The 19658-nt window shown below is 46.5% G+C and overlaps 1 protein-coding gene across 1 annotated transcript in view; it reads left to right on the forward strand.

Annotated features, from left to right (window-relative positions):
• The window catches only part of LOC119333792 (oxysterol-binding protein-related protein 1C-like), a 21380-nt gene extending 4267 nt beyond the window's left edge, over positions 1–17113 (forward strand). Inside the window, exons 2-4 of the mRNA XM_037606557.1 lie at positions 14401–14709; positions 14803–15168; positions 16949–17113. Coding sequence (XP_037462454.1) covers positions 14401–14709; positions 14803–15168; positions 16949–17113 — 840 coding nt within the window. The remainder of the gene's footprint in view (positions 1–14400; positions 14710–14802; positions 15169–16948) is intronic.
• Positions 17114–19658: the final 2545 nt, after the last annotated feature.

Consider the following 19658-nt stretch of genomic DNA (forward strand, 5'->3'; position numbering starts at 1 on the left):
CTGTCTGTAAGTCCCCCACCCCTCCCCCTCACTCATCTCTCTCTGTATTTTAGAGAAAAAATTAGATGTTAATTAGATGTTTTTTAGTTACGGCACTAGAGTTTTGCTAGGTTAATTAGGTTAGTAGTGCTGCTAGTAGTATTGGTAAAGTAGGTTAATTAGGTGATGTTAAATGAATAACCTAAATGAATGAAATTAGTAGTTAACTGAATTTTTTTCCTTTCTTCATTATAGAGCACTAAAGTTAACTGAATTTTGTTCTATTAGTAGTTAAATGAATTTTCTTCTACACTATTTGCACATGTGGTTGCTCGTGTATATTTGGACATTGTTTACAGGGAATGATGCTTAGTGGCCTATGTTTTGCCGGAATGTTGATTGATTTCTTTTTCGGCAAATTTTAGGTTCTCGGTTTGTCCACTTTTTAGCAAAGCTCATGCCGAAATTTTCCGTGAATTTCGGCATGACTTGTGCTAAAAACTAGGACATATCAAGTGCCCATGATTTGCCGCACCAGGAAGGAGTCAACATTCCTGCAAAACAATAGGCCTTTTTTATGTCATTATTCATTTTATTAGGTCTAGAATTAATTGACTAGATTTAATCATAGGAAACATGGCTAGCAACGATGAAGGACAGGGTTCTAGTGATTGCGACGATGCCTACCGATGATCAACCGATGTTATTGCTGGGCCCACCGGTGGCATCGGGGACTAAGACCGACACGCAAACCGGTGCTAAGACTGAGACTGGCACTGAGACTCAGACCGGCATCGAGATCTGCGCTGAGACTGAGACCAGCGCTGCCTCGGGTAGCGGAGCCGGTGTAGAACCGAAAGCAAAGAGGCAACGGGTTCCTAACAAACTCAGGACTACTAGAGTGGTGGTCACAGAGGTGGACGACGGCAATTTTGAGCCAACAACGCCCGAGGAAGCGCGTCGATGCTATGGCAATCAAATAGGCTGCATCGTACGGACAACCGCCACCATCAACGATGAGAAACTACAGAAGATAGAAAATATGAGGAGCTCCCTCCTAAAGAAGTTTCACCAGATATTCTTGTTCCCGGGCCGGAATGAGAAGGATTATAAAGATCCACATGAGGACCCGACAATGAAGAAGATAAACAAACACGCCATGACCAAGTTTAGCGATGCGTTGGCCGCCTGGAAAAATCGAGTGAAAGCAAGGATCATCGACAAGAAGGAACCCTACTCCGAGATTGTAAAGGATAATCCCACAATCACGGAAGAGCAGTTTCAAATATTCAAGGAGGCTTGTGAGGCCGAAGATGCCAAAAAAAGTCTAAGTACATGAAGGGGCTTCAAGAGAGGAACATTGGGAGCCACCACCTCGGAAGTCGTGGTTACGGCGGAAAGAGGTCCAAGTGGGCCAAGTAGGACGCGGAAGCCGCGAGTCTGGGCATCCCAGACCCCTTGGCGGAGTTCACCGTCCCGCAGGAGCATGACGTCCTCAGGGCCCGGCACTGTTGGGACCTAGTGAAAAAGGTTTACGAGACAACACCGGTCATTACAGAGTTCATGAGACTGCTGGTAATTTTAGTTTCTGATCAATTCGACTGCACACGTTAGTCATATTTTAAACGATCGTTGTGCCTTTTGCAGAGAGAGCAGCACAAGATTGCGGCCGAAAGTGACTCGCCGTCTGAGGCATTGGCGAGGCCCAAGTGGGACACTCCATTCAACCGGGCGTTGAACATATTGAAACAACAACCGGTGGATACTCGACCGTCGTATGGACGCGTGCACGGTGTCGGAGACGGCGCCACGTGGAAGAAGTACTACCGTGAGACCACGGAGGAGAGAAAGGAAAGACGGAGGTTAAATGAAGAAAACATCGACAAGAGGGTTGACATTGCAGTTGAGAAGAAATCAACTGAGACAGTCGCAACAGCGGTAGCTGCCGCAAAACAGGTGGCTTTAGATATTTCTACTACCTTGGTTCCGGCCATTTTCAATTGGACCAGGAAAATCCAAAAAAAGATGCAGTGGACTTTCCCCTTGCTGACTTCTTGGCAGGGAGCAGCTTGACTAGCGTTGCACCAGCACCTGCAGCTGCACCTGCTCCTGCACCGGCTCCCGCACCGGATGTGCTAGGCGGTGCTTCGTCTTTGGCTGAGCTCGACGCCCTCACGGTATCTGTCACACCGGCCCCCTTCAATATAAATGTATAATCTCTTGTTTTCGTTGCCTTTTGGATGTCTCACGTGGCAGACTTTTATTTGCAGGCCGACGCAGCCCCGTGCACCATATTGTACACCATCAACGACCAGAAGGTGGACGTGGGGAAGGCGACGATAATGGAGCCGAAGGAACCATTGTTCCACAGCCGGCCGATCCCCCTGAACGTCTTCAAGGTTTCCGTGGCCAGTGTCAAACCCGGGCCACGAGAATTTGCCTCCTCCAGTACTATGGGGGGATGACGACGAGACACCGTGACGGCTTGGTGATTGTTGCAATGCTGGGTGGGTCCTGTTGTGGCCAAAGAGTCTGCTTCGTCTGGAGGCGGCCGGGAGCACACCCACGAGCACGCAGCCTCAGCAAGGTATGAACATCAACACCCCACCTACCCAATTATCTTCGGGTGTCGGGTTGGGTGATAGCGGACGGGTTAAGGAGGAGGCTCCATTAGTCGCTGATGACGTCGCCATGGATGAGGATGAGGACGACGATGGCGTTGCTGAACAGTATGTCTATACTGGCGCCTCCTTAGGGTTTGAGCGTCATGAGTCGGTGCCTGAATTGCCGTCTCAACATATTATGGACGACCTTCCGGTAGTAAAGAAGTTTAGGAAGAGAGTGAGGAAAGGAAAAAAGTTGTTTCTATGATCCAGCCGCCTCAGCAGCCTCGGCTTCAGGACCGTATAGATATCCCCGGTGCGGATAAATGGCATATCCCCGGTCAACCAATCCTACCTGCAACAGCGCTACGGGCCAGATTCGGCAATCTAAAGAGACTTCATGACGATGTGCTGCGGGTAGAGAAAGACCTCATCGCCTCGAAAGATCCAGGATAGCCACTCTACATGGTTAACGTTCCGCGGCAAATGTCGTATGTCGACAGCTTCCCCGCGGATAAGTTCTTCCTCCGATTTGATTACATATTCGACATGTTTCACGTGAAGAAGCTGGATTTTACGTTTGTCCGCCTTTATGCCTTGCACATGAACTACATCATCGGGGTTGAGCAGATATCTCATATCTGTGTCACTGACCCATACTACATGCACGAGGGCTTCTTGGGAGTCTGCGCAAATCACCGTGAATACGCGAGGGATTACATCGTCAGTTTCATGCTCACCAGTAAGTCATCCGCGCTGCTGTCCTTCCTTCGATTTCAATCATTCATTTGTACGGTGGAGGCTAATTAATTTGAGGACTTATTTTGCGCAACGGCTGGCGCGCCGTCCTCATCATCCTCTACCCCCGATTCTCCCACGCTCTTTACTTGTACACGTCAAAGAACATTCACAAAAAGGATTACACCCACATCAAGGATGTTCTCGACAGTGCTATGTATCACTACCAATCACTTGGTGGAGAGGTCAGGGACAAGAAGATGAGGGGCGGCAGGGTCGACTTCGGCCATAAGACCAACTTCTGCTGCATCCAGCAACCGGACGATTCTCTTAATGATGGATTCTATGTCCTACACCACATGCTGGAGTACAGACGGGATCACCAGAACCTTCGCATGGCACCTTCTTCCGGCGATGCCCATATTCTGCAATGGGCAAAGGACATATGAGATATCGAGGATCATCGACTTCGAGCTGAGTTCTATAACATCCAGCGCGAACTTGCCCAAATCATCATGAAGGAGGTCGTCAGAAAAACAGGGATGTTCTACGGAGAAGGACAAATGTCGTGGGAAGACGTCCGAACATGGATAGCCTCTCAGCGTCTCGACCTGAAGCCTTTCACTAGGCTCGGGGACTATCTCCCTGACTTGGATGGATGGAACGACATGTTGGAGTGATTGTCGATATATGACAATGTGTCCGTTTAGTCCATACTTTCTGTATGACAAAACTTTGAGTTATGCACGGTGAAACTTTATTTGTGATGTAATTAAACCGTCCTCCTCCTTGACTAGCGAAAATCACTCTAGTTAGGGCATTTTGGGGTACGATGAACTTTGTTATTTATGCTTATGATATGTTGTTTTTATTTTTGCCAAGTCTGTCTCTTTCTGTTGCTCAACTATATATGTTGCATATCATCGACTCATGTGATGATGCAGGTGCATAGATCATAGATGGCGAAGAAGTGCTATGACAGGAGTATATATACGACAAGTGGCCGGAGTGTCAGGCCCTTCCGGTTTCCGAGCGATAGGCAGTAGTTAGTTTAGAGGTTCACGCTAATGGGAAAGAGGGATACGAACTCATGTTCTCAAAGTGATAGCTCTTCTCGCGTATATCATTGTTTAGATGGATGACGATGTATTTGCATATCATTTGAGACTTGTATCGCTATTTTCGAGATGATGACGAGAGACCACTTTGTGTTGGATAATGATTATGATGATGACATGATTTGATGATACTAATTGTATGTATATGCTATGATTACATTTGTATGTGTATGATATGCTAAAGATTATTGTATAAAGCCTATTCAAATACAAAACAAATATGCAGGAAAAACACTAATAAATAAACTAGTAGTAGCGAGGGGGGAAATTTAGCAGTAGTGCCACATTGTCAGCGTCCCAGCAAATAGCGCTGCAGATAATATCAGTAGCGCCCTTTCCCAAAGAGCGCTACAACTATTCATGTATAGCAGTAGCGTGGGACAACCGGCACTACAGCTATACGTTAGCTGTAGCGCCTTATTAGTAGCGTCGGTGCCCACGCTACTGAGAGGCCCAAAACCCTCACTGCTGGTAGGCTTTTCCCTAGTAGTGTATCTAGGTTATCGCTGGCACCCTGAGTACACCGTCTATGAGGAGTATCAGGACTTCATCCAGGAGCAGTACCGTGGCATCGTCCACCTCTACTCTCGGGAGTATGACTCCACTACCGTGCTGCACACTGCTCATGGTGTTGGAGTGACTATCGACATGGCGGTCCACGATGCTGCTTATGCTGCTCTGACACGTCTTCGTGGAGAGTATCAGGAGTTGGACACCTCCCCCTTCAGGCACATTGCTATCGCATCCGATGTTGGTGCGGAGGGATACTACACTGCTGCCTACTCCAGTGTCACCCGAGAGCCCTTGTACCATCAGGACCTGGTTCTGCATGCTGATGGGCTGGATAGAGCTAACCGAGCTCTTCGCCACGAGTTGTAAACCACCCGTCAGCACCTGTATCATGCTCTGACACTGTTGCGCCCCTCTGTCCGATCTGGTGATCTGTCGCGTTCTGCGATCTACCCTGCCAGGACTGTGACGCCCCAGGGCGTCGGTTTGCCAGATGTGGGAGGCTACTCTCCTGCACTTGGTCCTTTCCTGCCACCTGCGCATCGGGTTCTGCACCAGAGTATCCGTGGACCCCAGGCTACTCGTGTGGAGGTCTTCCCTTCACGTCACTACCAGCTATCAGGCTACACCTACCTCCACAGTTCCTCCTGGTACTAATGTAGGCTTGCTTGTTAGTGTTAGGTGCATTCGCCGCAAGCCCGTGTGCCGCATATGATGTTCTTAGTCTGTGTAGCGAACTCTATGCATGACCACTTTTGTAAGATGTGCCAACTACTATGTAGTATCTATCGTGTTCCTTTCATTATGCATGTTTCATCATGAATGATACTTGTCCTCGCAATTTCTCAATGCTGAACTACCCCTGTTATATAATAGCAGGATGGTTAGACCGGGTGGTCGTGGTCGTGGTGCAACGCCCCACCACCGCCTGAGTACATGGCTGGGATGACGCAACAGTTTGAGCTGAATATGAACCAGCAGCCAACCCAAGTGACTCTGCAGGATTTCATGCGCCTCAACCCAACCGTGTACCGCAACTCAACTCAGCCTCTGGATGCTGATGACTGGCTCCGTGACATCACCTATGAGATGGAGTCTGCTGATGTAGCCCCTGCCAGCTACGTCACCTTTGCTTCCTTCTTCCTGAAGGGACCTGCAGCTCAATGGTGGGACAGCCACAGGCGCACTCTGCCAGTTGGAACAATCATCACCTGGCCACACTTCCAAGCTGCTTTCCGTGCTCGCTTCATTCCTCAGGGAGTCATGGAACGTAAGAAGCATGAGTTCCGCAACCTCACCCAAGGAAACAAAACTGTTGAAGCTTATCAGCGGGAGTTTCTGTACTTGTCCCGCTATGCTGAAGAGGACATTGCAACTGATGCACGCAGACAAGAGAAGTTCTGTGATGGCCTTCAAGCTGATATCAAGCTCGCACTTCTAGTGCATGACTTCGCTGATTTCGCCACCCTGGTGAACAAGGCCATCAATGTCGAAACTGGTCTGCAGGAATACCAGAGCTCTCACAGGCGCAGCCATGACACGGGCTCATCCTCGGGCCCGTCTTCGCAGAAGCGTAAGATATGGATTCCCAACACTATGTACCAGCCAACTGCACCTGCCCCAAGGCAGTCCTATGCTGCACCTCGTCTGCCTGCTCCTCCAACTAGGCAACCAAGGCTTCCAGCTCCACCACCCCAAGCTCCTGTTCCCACTCCCAATAATGGTCTCTACTATAAGTGTGGTCAGCCAGGTCACCGTGCCAGAGACTGCAATCAGAATCAGAATCAACTGGCCCTTCCCACAGCTGGTCGTGGAAGCAACCAGCCTCGCAACAACAGTGCCTAATCTTATGGTCGTGTTCATGCCAACCATGTTGATCTCAATGAAGTTCTAGACCAGCCTGCTACCGTGATGGGTACACTCCTCGTAAATTCAGTACCAACATCTGTTTTATTTGATACGGGAGCATCGCATTCATTCATATCAGCTGAGTTTGCATTCATGCATGGCATTACATACGAAGATATGAACACTGCGATTGTGGTACACACTCCTGCGGGCCAGTGTTAAACTTCTATGGTTAGTCACAATGTTCCCGTTGAAATTGAAGGACTGGAATTCCTTGCCTCTCCCATCGTACTGAAGTCCTGTAGCATCGACCTCATTCTGGGAATGGATTGGTTGAAAGCGCATACTGCTTCTACAGTTTGCGCCACTAAGGTCGTCCATCTGCTACACCCTTCTGATGAAATAATTGCTTACCAAGCTCATCTAGTTCAAAACACCGAGGCACGTCTTTATGCCTTGAATGCGTTGAACGCTACACCACTCGAGGTCATTGAAAACATTCCCGTCATTTGTGAGTTCCAAGACGTCTTGCCAGAAGAACTCCCAGGGATTCCCCCTGCTAGAGCTGTCGAATTCATCATCGACTTGAAACCCGGCACCACCCCTATAGCTAAACGACCCTACAAGATGCCGCCGCATGAACTCATTGAACTTAAGGAGGAAATCGACAAATCTCTTGTCAAAGGTTTCATTCGCCTAAGTTGCTCTCCTTGGGGAGCACCTTCTCTCTTTGTTAAGAAGAAGGATGGGACAAATCGATTAGTCCAAGACTACCGTCCTATAAACCAAGCTACCATTCAGAATAAATATCCTCTTCCTCGGATCAATGATCTTTATGATCTACTGGCTGGCTCATCAGTGTTCTCCAAACTTGATTTGAGGTTGGGTTACCACCAGATCCGTGTTCATGAAGAGGATATCCCAAAGACCGCCTTCATGACCCGGCATGGGTCTTAAGAGTACACCGTCATGTCATTCGGCTTAACGAATGCTCCAACCACCTTCTCTCGTCTGATGAACTATATATTCAGGGATTACCTCGACAAGTTCGTCGTGGTTTATCTGGATGATATCCTTGTATTTTCCAAGAACGAGGAAGAACATGTTGAACATCTTCGTCTTGTGCTGGAAAAGCTTCGAGAGCATCAACTGTATGCTAAGTATTCCAAGTGTGAATTCTGGCTCCCCGAAGTAACCTATCTTTGGCATGTCATCTCCAAGGATGGTATTGCCGTCAACCCTGAACTAGTTCAGGCTATTCTCGATTGGACTGCTCCGAAGAATGTCAAGCATGTCCGAAGTTTTCTCGGTCTCGCCAGCTATTGCCGTCGATTCGTCGAGAACTTCTCCAAGGTTGCCAGGCCTTTGCCTAATATGTTGCATAAGGGTGTCAAGTTCCACTGGACAGACAAGTGTCAGGAAAGTTTCCAGGCGCTCAAAGAGAAGTTGACTTCTACCCCAGTGCTTGCACCACCTGATACTAAGAAGGACTTCGTCATTTACTGCGACGCTTCCCGTCAAGGATTAGGCTGTGTCCTAATGCAAGAGCGCAGAGTGATTGCTTATGCCTCTCGTCAACTATGCCCTCATGAAGAAAACTACCCAGTTCACGACCTCGAGCTTGCTGCTGTCATTCATGCACTGAAGCAGTGGCGACATTACCTTCTCGGTAATCGTTGTGAGATGTTCACCGACCACCAAAGTCTGAAGTATCTGTTTACTCAGCCAGATCTGAACCTCTGTCAGCAGAGATGGATGGAGACTGTTGCAGATTTTCACGTGGGTATATCCTATACCCCCGGCAAGGCTAATGTAAAGGCTGATGCCTTGAGCCGCAAGTCTTACTGCAATCACCTCCAGGTTCACAAAGTTCAGCTCTCGCTTGTCAAAGAATTTAGGAAGCTGAACCTTCATATTATTCCTCCTGGAGCACTCGCCCCCCCTCCCCTAGAGTTTCAGAAGATGAATCTTCGTGTTGATACTAAGGGTTCTCTAAATACCCTAGCTGTCATACTAGATCTCGTAGCTGGTATAAAGACTATTCAAGGTTGTGACTCTGAAGTCCATAAGATTAAACGTCATCTAGCAGAAGGAAAGCCCTCCTTCTTCTCTATCGCCGATGATGATGCCTTGTACTTCAAAGGCCGCCTAGTGGTACCACGTTTGAGGAAAAGCCTAGATCAGACTAAAGGGGTTATGAAAGAAGCTCATGATACGCCTTTGTCTATTCATCCTGGTAGTACAAAGATGTACCAAGACATCCGTCAAAGATTCTGGTGGTCTAATATGAAGCAGGATATTGCTCGTTATGTTGCTGGAACTCTGCAACCTATCTCTATTCCTGAATGGAAATGGGACCATGTTAAAATGGACGTCGTCACTCGATTTCCCAAATCGCAGAAAGGTAATGATGCTATTCTTGTCGTCATTGACCGGCTTTCTAAAGTTGCACATTTTCTGGCGGTGAAAGAGACAATCACTGCTAGTCAGCTTGCTACTCTCTACATGGCCAGAATTGTTTCACTTCATGGTATTCCACTGTTTATCAGTTCAGACCGTGGCAGCTTATTCACTTCAAGGTTTTGGGCGAGTTTCCAAGAAGCTATGGGAACGCACCTGTCATTTAGTACGGCGTTTCATCCTCAGTCGCAAGGACAGGTTCAACGCGTCAACCAAGTTCTTGAAGACATGCTTCGAGCTTGTGTAATTTCCTTTGGCAAGAAATGGGAGGAATCTCTTCCATATGCCGAGTTCTCTTATACTAATAGCTATCAAGCTAGTATGAAGATGCCCCCCTTCGAAGTGCTATATGGACGAAAGTGTCGGACCCCTCTGAACTGGTCAGAAACTGGGGAACGTCCACTCTTCGGTCCGGATATTATCCAACAGGCCGAAGAACAAGTTCGCATTATTCGCGAGAATCTCAAGACTGCTCAATCAAGTCAGAAAATTCAGTATGACCGTCATCACCAAGACATGGTCTATCAACCTGGCGAAAAGGCTTATCTTTGAGTTACAGCAATGAAGGGTGCTCACCGCTTTGGGATCAAGGGCAAGCTAGCTCCTCGCTATATCGGTCCCTTCACTATTATCGAAAGGCGTGGAAAAGTGTCATATCAACTGGAGCTTCCGCCGAACCTTTCTCAGGTTCACGATGTGTTCCACGTGTCACAGCTCCGCCGTTGCTTCAAGGATCGAATCCGAGCAGTGGATCATGAAGTGCTCGAATTGCAACAGGACCTCTCCTATAAAGAGCATCCGGTCCGCATTCTCGACCAAGCTGAACGCCGCACACGTCAGAAGGCGATGAAGTTCCTCAAAGTCCAGTGGTCGAATCACTCTGAAGATGAAGCCACTTGGGAACGCGAGGACCGCTTTCGTGATGAATACCCCGCACTGTTTCCTTCTACCTCCTAAATCTCGGGACGAGATTTCTTGTAGTGGAGGAGATTTGTAACGCTCGGATAATCTTGCTACAGTAATTCCACGCTAATCATGCCACGTCACCTCGATTACTGTTGCTAAACTTCCGTTAGTTCAAACCACGTCAAATTCAAATTTAGATTAATGTAAACAATAAATTTTTTCAAAAGCTGTAACAAAAATGTTCGGCCGGTGCTGAATATTACAAGGGCAATTATAGTACAGAAAACACAATTTTATAAAATCCTTAAATGCGCTAAAATTAATTAAAACAGAAAAGGAAAAGAAATAAAAGAAAAAGAAAATACAAAAGAGAAAACAAAACAAAATAAAAAAAGAATAAAAGGCCCCCTTGGCCCACCTGGGCCTCAGCCCAACTGGCCGGCCCACTCGGACAGAGCCACCCCACTACACTACTAGGGAAAACCCTAGCAGTAGCGCTGGTTTTGTGCTCACTAGTAGCGCGGGTAGGCGCGCTACTAATAAGGCGCTACAGCTATTGCTTAGCAGTAACGCATGCTGCACGCGCTACTGCTAGGACAAATAGCTGCAGCGCTTGTTCACTCCCACGCTGCTGCTAATGTAACTACTGGCAGCATGTTTTCTTTCCATCGCTACTAGTATTGTTTTTTTATTTTTTTTATTTTTAGTGTATTTATGCGCCATCGTACAAATATTGGTACAATACCAATTATGAGGTTTACATCATTATGTCCATAATAGTGTGTCAAATGAAGGTGGATTAGGTTCAAGTGGAGGCAATATGTGGTGCATGTCAATAGTATACTACTAATCCAAACTTGATCTAGTTTCGACTAGTAGTACTTTCGATGTGCACCACATGTTGCCTCCACTTGAATCTAATCCGCCAGCACAAGCTATTTAATCATCATCATAATCATTAGCACCAACAATATTTATTTAATCACCTCTAACACTAGCTAATAATAATCATCAGTCATTACCACCAACACTAGCTATTTTATCATCATAGTAATAGTGTAGCACATCATCATCCTCAAACTCATTTCTAGCTAATCACTCCTGCTGCTCTCTCTTAGGTAAAACAACATAAAACATGTGTAGCTCTCCTCCTTGATCAAGTTGGAGCATGCAGATGAACCTGTCTCCTAATTTTGGGTAGCACATCTGTTTGCTGCCCCCTAGTGCTGGTCCAGTCTTGCACAATTAAGCATTCATCGCTGATCTTGAATGCACTAAAGTAACATGTAGGATATCTTGGCCGTAAGCTAATAATACTCATGGTACCTTTAGTCTCGATCCCATAAGGCACAACATTCATCGGGAGTCCCTGTTGAAGAACATCGTATGGTCACATACTTAGCAATGAAGTTTAGCTTCACAAATAATGTATGGAAAAGATGCACTGAGGACAAATAGTAAAAATCTTACCATCCTTCCTAAATAGATGTGACCGTAGTTCATGACGAACACTATTGGTCGCACGTTTTCAGTACTAAGATTTCTAAGTCCAGGAAGAAAATTTGTCTCGACGGTATCAAGATCCTCAAGCCATGAAACATAATGACTTAGCTCCTCGCAGTTTAGTTCAGCCCCGGGATAGTATTAGGTCCTATCTACCAGGCGCTAGACATGTTTGCTTGCACCGAAATAAGCTGACAATACAAATTAGTTGTCAACTATTTTTGAATAAACAATATAAAAGACATAAATATGGTTGAGAAACTTACATTTTGGTGTAACTGGAGGCGTCTGCACATCGACCCAGATGTCGGTATTACCTTCAATATCATCTTCCGGACGAATATCAAACGTGATAACCATATCAGGCTGAAATGCATAAGTCTTGCATAGTGCTCACCATGTTTTGCATCAAAAATAGGTGTAGTCGTCTGAATTGTATAATTTTGCGTGGAAAATATAACCATGCTCGGTCCTCAAATAAACTTTCTTTACCTCCATAGTATGACTGAAACCTATCTTATCCAATACAAAAACTCTTGCATGGTAGGGGATACGCTAGTAGAATAGTAAAAAAATATAAGTTGAAGCAAATGAAGCAGATGTCATGCTTAATTACGAAAAAAGACTTGTCATTGTGACTTACTGTATCCACTTCGAAGTTCTCGTCCAGCTTGATGCTGAAGCGCCTATCATCATCTAGGAAGATTCCATCGCACAGGCCGCGCTCGTCTTTGCAGTATTTGCAAATACCGAAATCCTTTTTGTCGTCAAACATTTCCTACGTTCATAGTTAAAACATTAATTGAAAATCGATAGAAGACAACTACCAGGATACTCAACACACAAATCCGGGGCACTTGATATTTCCTACATATTCTGGCAAAAGTCATGCCAAAATTCACGGAAAAATCCGGCATGACCTTTGCTAAAATAGGATATATCGAGCGCCTGAAATTTGCCGGAACGGAAATGAATCAACACTCTGGCAAAACATAGGCCACTCGGAGGTGTAACCTGCAAACATGACCGGCCACTTGGATATTGAGCAACACAAGATATACATTTCAAAATATCTTATAAGACTGAAATTAGCAAGCATTCAATAAGCAAAAGTAAATCATCTCATGCGTCCGTACATCCTCGAATATTATCACTAATACATCCCGAATAGTGTCATACATATAACATCACTAGTACAACTAAAACCCTAGCACACAACGGGTATCGGCGCGGGCGGTGGACACCCACAGAGAAGGAACCATCACGGGATCATAGCTCCAGTGAGATCCCTGGAGAACCTGCCAGGTATTGGAGAACCTGTGCTCCAACGAAAACAAGTAGCGACGGAGGTGCGCGTCCTCCTTGCTGACACGGTGACGCACCACCTCCGCGGAGTCCTCGAGCCTCTGGACCATCACTGGCCCACGCGACTGCCACCAAAGAAGGTTCGGGTCAACGACAGGCTGGCTCCTCACCAACCTGCGCCCCCCGGTAGGTAGCGCCTCCTAGTACCGCCCCGGCGGAGCCCAGTCCCGACATGGCCCATCTGGTCAAGCAGGTGTCGTCCTCCGCCGACTCGATGACGAGGATGCGGGATAGGCATCGTCCACGTCGATGCGGGAAAATTGCTTTAACTAAAAAAATAGCAACAAGTTCTTACTAACTAGTTCTATTAATTCAACTTGTTCTTACTAAAAATAAACTTACTATAAATAAAAATATTCTAGTACCTAATTAGTACCTAGTTCTTACTAACTAATTAGTACCTAAGAACTACTACCCTAATTACCATCTAATTTGATGAACCTATAGGGGTGGAAAGTGGTAGTAGATATTCCAGTTATCCAACTATAAAGTGAAATAAGTGGTCAAATTTTACTCGTTTTATGATTCATCTTAGAAATTTGATTCGTTTCCACCCTTACATCACTACTAGAAAAAGGGCTATAGATGAGATTGACACTAATGGCGCACCAGACAAGTGGTGCGCCATTAGTATATACTAATGGCGCACCACCTTCTGATACGCCATTAGAGTTGAAACTACTAATGGCGCACCTGGCCCAGGGTGCGCCATTAGTATCAAATTTTTTTTTGAACTAGTGCGCCTGTCCAAACATACTAATGGCGCATCCAGACACAGTGCGCCATTACTAGTTATAACTAGTAATGGCGCACCTGTCGGAAAGTGCGCCACTAATGTTGTTTTTTTAATTATATTTTTTATTCCTTTTTTTGCAAAACTACTAATGGCGCACTGTTCCACCGTGCGCCATTACTAGTTTTAACTAGTAATGGCGCACCAGTAAGAGATGCGCCATTGCTATCTATACGTATGGCGCACCCCTACCAGTGCGCCATTGCTATCACCCCTTATCCCCTCCCTCTTGTCACGTTCTCACCCCCTCACCTTCCTCCTGACACACCCACCCACCTCCCTCGACTTTGATTTAGATCGGGAAGCCCCGGCCGCCCGCCTCTTCCTGTCCCTCCTGACCATGGCGAGCTCCCTTCCTCCTCCCTCACACCAGATCCAGGGCATGGAGCCGTGCTGAGCTCCTTCCCCAACCCTCCTCACCGGATCCACAGGAGAGCAGGTGACCACGTCCTCCGGCGACGGCGTTGCTCCGGGGTGTGGAGGCCGCCGAGCTGCAGGAGGAGGAGCTCCCTGCCACCCCAAGGCCCCAGATCCAGCCGCCACGGACAAGGAGCCCGCGGCCATGGCGACCTAGCAGGCACCACAGGAGGAGGCCGGCCATGGCGACACCGGATCTGGCATCTCCGGGGTCCTCTACAAGTGGGTCAACTACGGCCGCGGGTGGCGGCCTCGCTGGTTCGCGCTCAGCGACGGCGTGCTCTCCTACTACAAGATCCACGGGCCCGACCGTATCGACCTCTCCCGCGACACCGACCGCGGCGCCAAGGTCATCGGCGAGGACTCGCTCCGCCGCCTCGCGCGCCCCTCCTCCGCCTCCGCCCCCCACTCCAATGGCCACGGCCACCACCAGACGCCCCGCAAGCCCCTCAGCGAAATCCACCTCAAGGTCAGTCGCCCGCTCGATGCTTCGATTCGCTCCTCTGATCCGCAGATCCATTTCCCTCTGTCTTTGACGCTGAAACGGGTGGTTGACGTGCAGGTGTCGACCGTCAGAGAGAGCAGATCGGACGACAGGAGGTTCTCCATCTTCTCGGGGACCAAGAGGCTGCACCTGCGGGCCGAGACGAGGGAGGACAGGGCCGCGTGGCTCGAGGCGCTCCGTGCCACCAAGGAGATGTTCCCGAGGATGTCCACCAGCGAGATGGTCGGGCCGGGGGACACTGCGGCGGCCGCGGCGGTCTCCACCGAGCGCCTGAAGAAGCGCCTGCAGCAGGAAGGGGTCAGCGATGCTGCCATTGCTGACAGCGAGAGGATCGTGCGTGAGGAGTTCGAGGTGCTGCACAAGCAGCTTGTGCTTCTCAAGCAGAAGCAGGCGCTACTCCTTGACACGCTCCTCCACCTAGAGGTATTCATATCTATCTGACCCTGCTTCGAACAGAACTTGATCGTGCATGGGAGTAGGAAATTTTGGTGTCCACTGCATGGTGTGATATTGTGCCATTCTCTACATGGTTTAATTAATGAAGAAACAAGTACAGAGCTACTGACGTACATTGACGCATCGAGGAATTTTTCCGTTCTGCGTACACGATTGACATGAGTGTACATCGAAACCGATTTTGAATACTAGCTGTCACCATGGGTCGTGCTGTACTTACATTTCTTTGAGCTTTCTGCCACTGTTGTTTTATTGAGTTAGTACTTGCATTTCTTTGAAATCTTCTGCCACTGCTATTTTATTGAGTTTGTCAGATGCTGTAGTCTGTTTAGTAGATCTGTATCAGGTGGAAACCTAAATTGAGGTTAAGTTCATGGAAGGTGGGAACTATGTGCTGAGGTTTTGCTAAATTGCGAAGAAACCTGTAGATGTTGGTGAAGGGACATTCTGCAGACAAACCATTATTCATGCATGTTTACCCATTTTTGTGTATTTCAAATGTGTCCATCCTGAGAATTTTGAAAACTAGAACATGCTTTGGCACTTTATTTCGGTTTCCACCTTATATATTCCTTTAAGGTTGTGTCGTGTTGAAGCATACACAATTACACATACCATGTGCATGCACACACGGGAGTGCCCCCTAGCTCACATGTTTTTGGAGGAATCAGTGAGAAGCAAAGGTAGATGGGAATGGAGAACAGGCGGAAATAATGCTGTAGTCAGAACAGTTTTAATAGAATTGGTGCTGCATTGGTTTAGAATTCAGTGAGTAATATTTTTTCTTTTCTGTTGGGTATTATTCTCGATTCACCTTGTCAGGTATTGGTGGGAAATATATTATAATGAATAGTAAATTGCCCTTTCTGCCACCTAATTTCAATCATAACCGTGCCAATCACCAGTGTCTAGTTTTCTTTGCACCTAACACAATGTAAATGTTGCACACCTCTTAATAGACGAAAATAGTAGGTTCTGGTCTGGTTGGGTTGAGACCTGCTGCAATGTGAAATGGTATTATGTGCAAAGATACCCAAACCTTACTGTTTTTTCCAACTTGGGTTAAATTAGGTCGAGAACATGTGCAATTTTACTCAATATTAAATGTATTAAAGTTTTCTAGATGGCTTGTTGTTGTCATTAGATGTACTCTGCTACTCATATGCGCATTTCTGCATGTATTTATTTTATTGTGATTTAGCAAGATCAACTTTCATTGTGCGACTCCCTCTGGCTCCTTCCCATGTTAGACCCCAAGTACATGTTAAAAATCATATGTCAGACAATGATGAACATGAGATACCTCTCCTACAGTGGACATGAGTAGGGAGTCAGTCAGGCTGGTTAGAAAATCAAGGACGTATGCGATAAAAACAATCCATTGTTGTTGTTGTCGCTGCAGAAAGAATGGAATATAGCTAGCTCTGATTATCTATTGTCCTCCTTTGTTTGTGTTACATGTAAAACATTTTAGCCATTTGGCAGATTAGACATTCTAAGCTTTCTTCCCCTTGACACTCTTCCAGCGCATCAATTTGTAAGATTATGTATTCTGTATTTCTGATGTTTCCCTTTGTAATTTTAGATATGTCAATGAATTTCATATTATCGATGTTCTCATCATACATTGTTCCTGATTGCAATTTTATCTATTCTGATGTTTCCTAATTAATTTTAGATCTATTCAAAATTTATAGTATCGATGTTCTCATTTGGCAATGTATTCTGTTTTGTTGCCTTTCTGTAGACAGAACAGGTCGATTTGGAGAATATCCTCATTGATGAGAGCCAAAGACAGTCGAAAGAGTATGGATCTGCTTCCAGACCAAGGAATGAGAAGCTTAGTGGTATGACAAATTTAGTTAGTGTAAATCTTACTGCTACACATGCTATTGATATACGTGCGTTCTGAACTATCTTCTGATAATTTGTTGGTAAAATTGCGCACAAATAAAATAAATAGTATTTTGGCTTAGAAATCAACTACTAAATTCAAAGGACCATTTTGACCCTATAGTGCTCCGAAATCAACTATTGAATTCAAAGGACCATTTTGGCCCTATAGTGCTCTGAATAGTTTGATCATATTCCAACTTCAGCCTTTTGGGCAGTGAAGCCTCATACAGAGGGTGGGCTTTTATCTAGAAATAGGCTGAAATGTTACTTGTACCACCTGAATAAAACAGTGAGAATTGAAAGCATAAAGCTCATTGACTCCCAATCCAGAAATGTTCCATCCTACCAGCCAAATGTAGACATGATAACTTCAACCAATCTGCTTCATTAGTTACGAATGGTTTCATTAGATAATAATGAGTAAGTGAAGAAGTTGAATGGAAATAGTCGATATTTGCATTGTGGCTGTTGGATTAATCAGCCTATGTAGTATGTACAGATGCTTAGAAGGTGATCCGAAGTTTAGTTGGTTATCGAAGAAGAATAAATTCATAAATCAAATGTGCAAAATTAGTCCAGTCATCTCAGTTTCAGGTTCATAGAGAAGATACTGATTTCTATATATGATTTAGCCAATTGAAATTCACACTGCACTGTGCCTGTCTCACTGAAGTTGTTAGTTACTTGTCTGAAAAAATGACAGTATTGACATGTTATAAATAGTTTGTTTGTGTTTCTGTTTATTTTGTTACATTTTGCAGGGATAAAGTGAAGAAAAAGAAGAAAATATTACTAGAAGATTAGCTTTAGGTTTTTTTATTTCCTTGCAATTTTCCTTTTATTGGAAACTTGTAAAGACATTGTAATATTCTTACTATAATAAAAATTGAAGACTAATATCATGAATTGTATTCGGAGACTAATATGATGAATTGTATTCAAAGACTAATCTTCTATTGTATTCGATGAATCTGTTGTTGATGTGTGCTGTCTATATTTTGTCAAATTGTACATTTTGTAACCTGTGCAAAAAACAGAAAATAAAAAATAAAAAAAACCTAATATTCATACTAATGGCGCATCACATGACAGTGCGCCATTAGTATGACAAAGCATACTAATGGCGCATCACTGGACAGTGCGCCATTAGTATGCCGCTGTTACTAATGGCGCATCTCGTGGTCGTGCGCCATTAGTATGCCAAAGCACCTGGGTATACATGGCCCCTGGGAGGCATACTAATGGCGCACCGTGGCCTATACTAATGGCGCACCAGTGGTGCGCCATTAGTATACCAGATACTAATGGCGCACCACTGTTGCGCCATTAGTAAAAATTACTAATGGCGTGCTAGTAATGGCGCACCAGTGATGCGCCATTAATGGCCAAATTAGGTGCGCCATTAGTAGCGGTTTTTCTAGTAGTGCATGAACCCTAACTCATTTGAGCCGCATCCGCATCCGATTCGTTTCCACCCTAACTAATTTGATGGAGGTAGAAACCCTAGGCAGAGGTACGGGAGAGGGAGGAGCAGGCGTGCTCACCTCGGGTCCCTGCGACGAGGGAGGGGCAGGCGGCGTCGAGGTCGTGGTCGGGGCTCCGGTGCGGCATTGAGGTCGGGGGGCGGGGGCGGCGTCCGGGGCGGTGTTGAGGTCAGGGTCGGGGGCGGCGTCCCGGGCGGCGTTGAGGTCGGGGGCGGGGCCGGCGTTGAATCTGGGGTCGGGGCGGCGTGGGGAGAGCACGCGGCGACCGAGGGGCGACGGCGGCAGCAAGAGTGGAGTTGATTTGGGGGATGAAGTGGCCGTGGTGAAGGACGAACCGCGTGGTTAAGTCAGAAGTACCAGTAGCGCGTTCCAGAAAGGGCGATACTGCTACGTTAGCTACAGCGCATTCTGGAATACACGCTGCAGCTATAGCGATTTTCTGCAGAACCCGCTACTGCTATTCCTTTCTCCTTTTTTCCCTTTTTTCTTTTATTTTTCTCTACATTTTATTTTTTTCCCTTTCTCCTTTTTCTATTTCTTTAATTTTCATTTACTTTTCTACTTGTTTTTCACTTTATTTTATTTCCGTTAGCAGCAGCGCTTTACACGTAAGCGCGCTGCAGCTAAGGAGATTAGTAGTAGCGCGGGGCCATTATACGCGCTACTGCTAGGTTGGGCTAGCCATGTGCGCCCAGTTCAAACGTAGCAGCAGAGCTTTTCGCTAGTACGCGCTACTGCTAAAGTCATAGCAGTAGCGCGATTTATTTACGCGCGCTGCTACTAAGTAGCAGCAGCGCTTGGTTTTGTACAGCGCTACTGGTAAAATTCTATGTATAGGCTTTTCCCTAGTAGTGCTACCTAACCCCCTCTCCCCCCGTGGCCTAGCCCACTCCCCAATCGCTCGCCCCCACCCCCTTGCTCTGGATCTGGATCGGGAGGAGCCTCGATCCCCTTCTCCCTCGCTGCGCAACCGATGCCGCCGCCCGTCGCCGGCGCTCCCTCGCGGGCCTGCCCCTCTTCGCGCGCAATGTCCCCGACCTCCTCCCCAAGCAACGCTGCCCTCGAACCCCTACGCTA

Source organism: Triticum dicoccoides, chromosome 7A, assembly GCF_002162155.2.
Source record: "Triticum dicoccoides isolate Atlit2015 ecotype Zavitan chromosome 7A, WEW_v2.0, whole genome shotgun sequence".
Taxonomy (NCBI): domain Eukaryota; kingdom Viridiplantae; phylum Streptophyta; class Magnoliopsida; order Poales; family Poaceae; genus Triticum; species Triticum dicoccoides.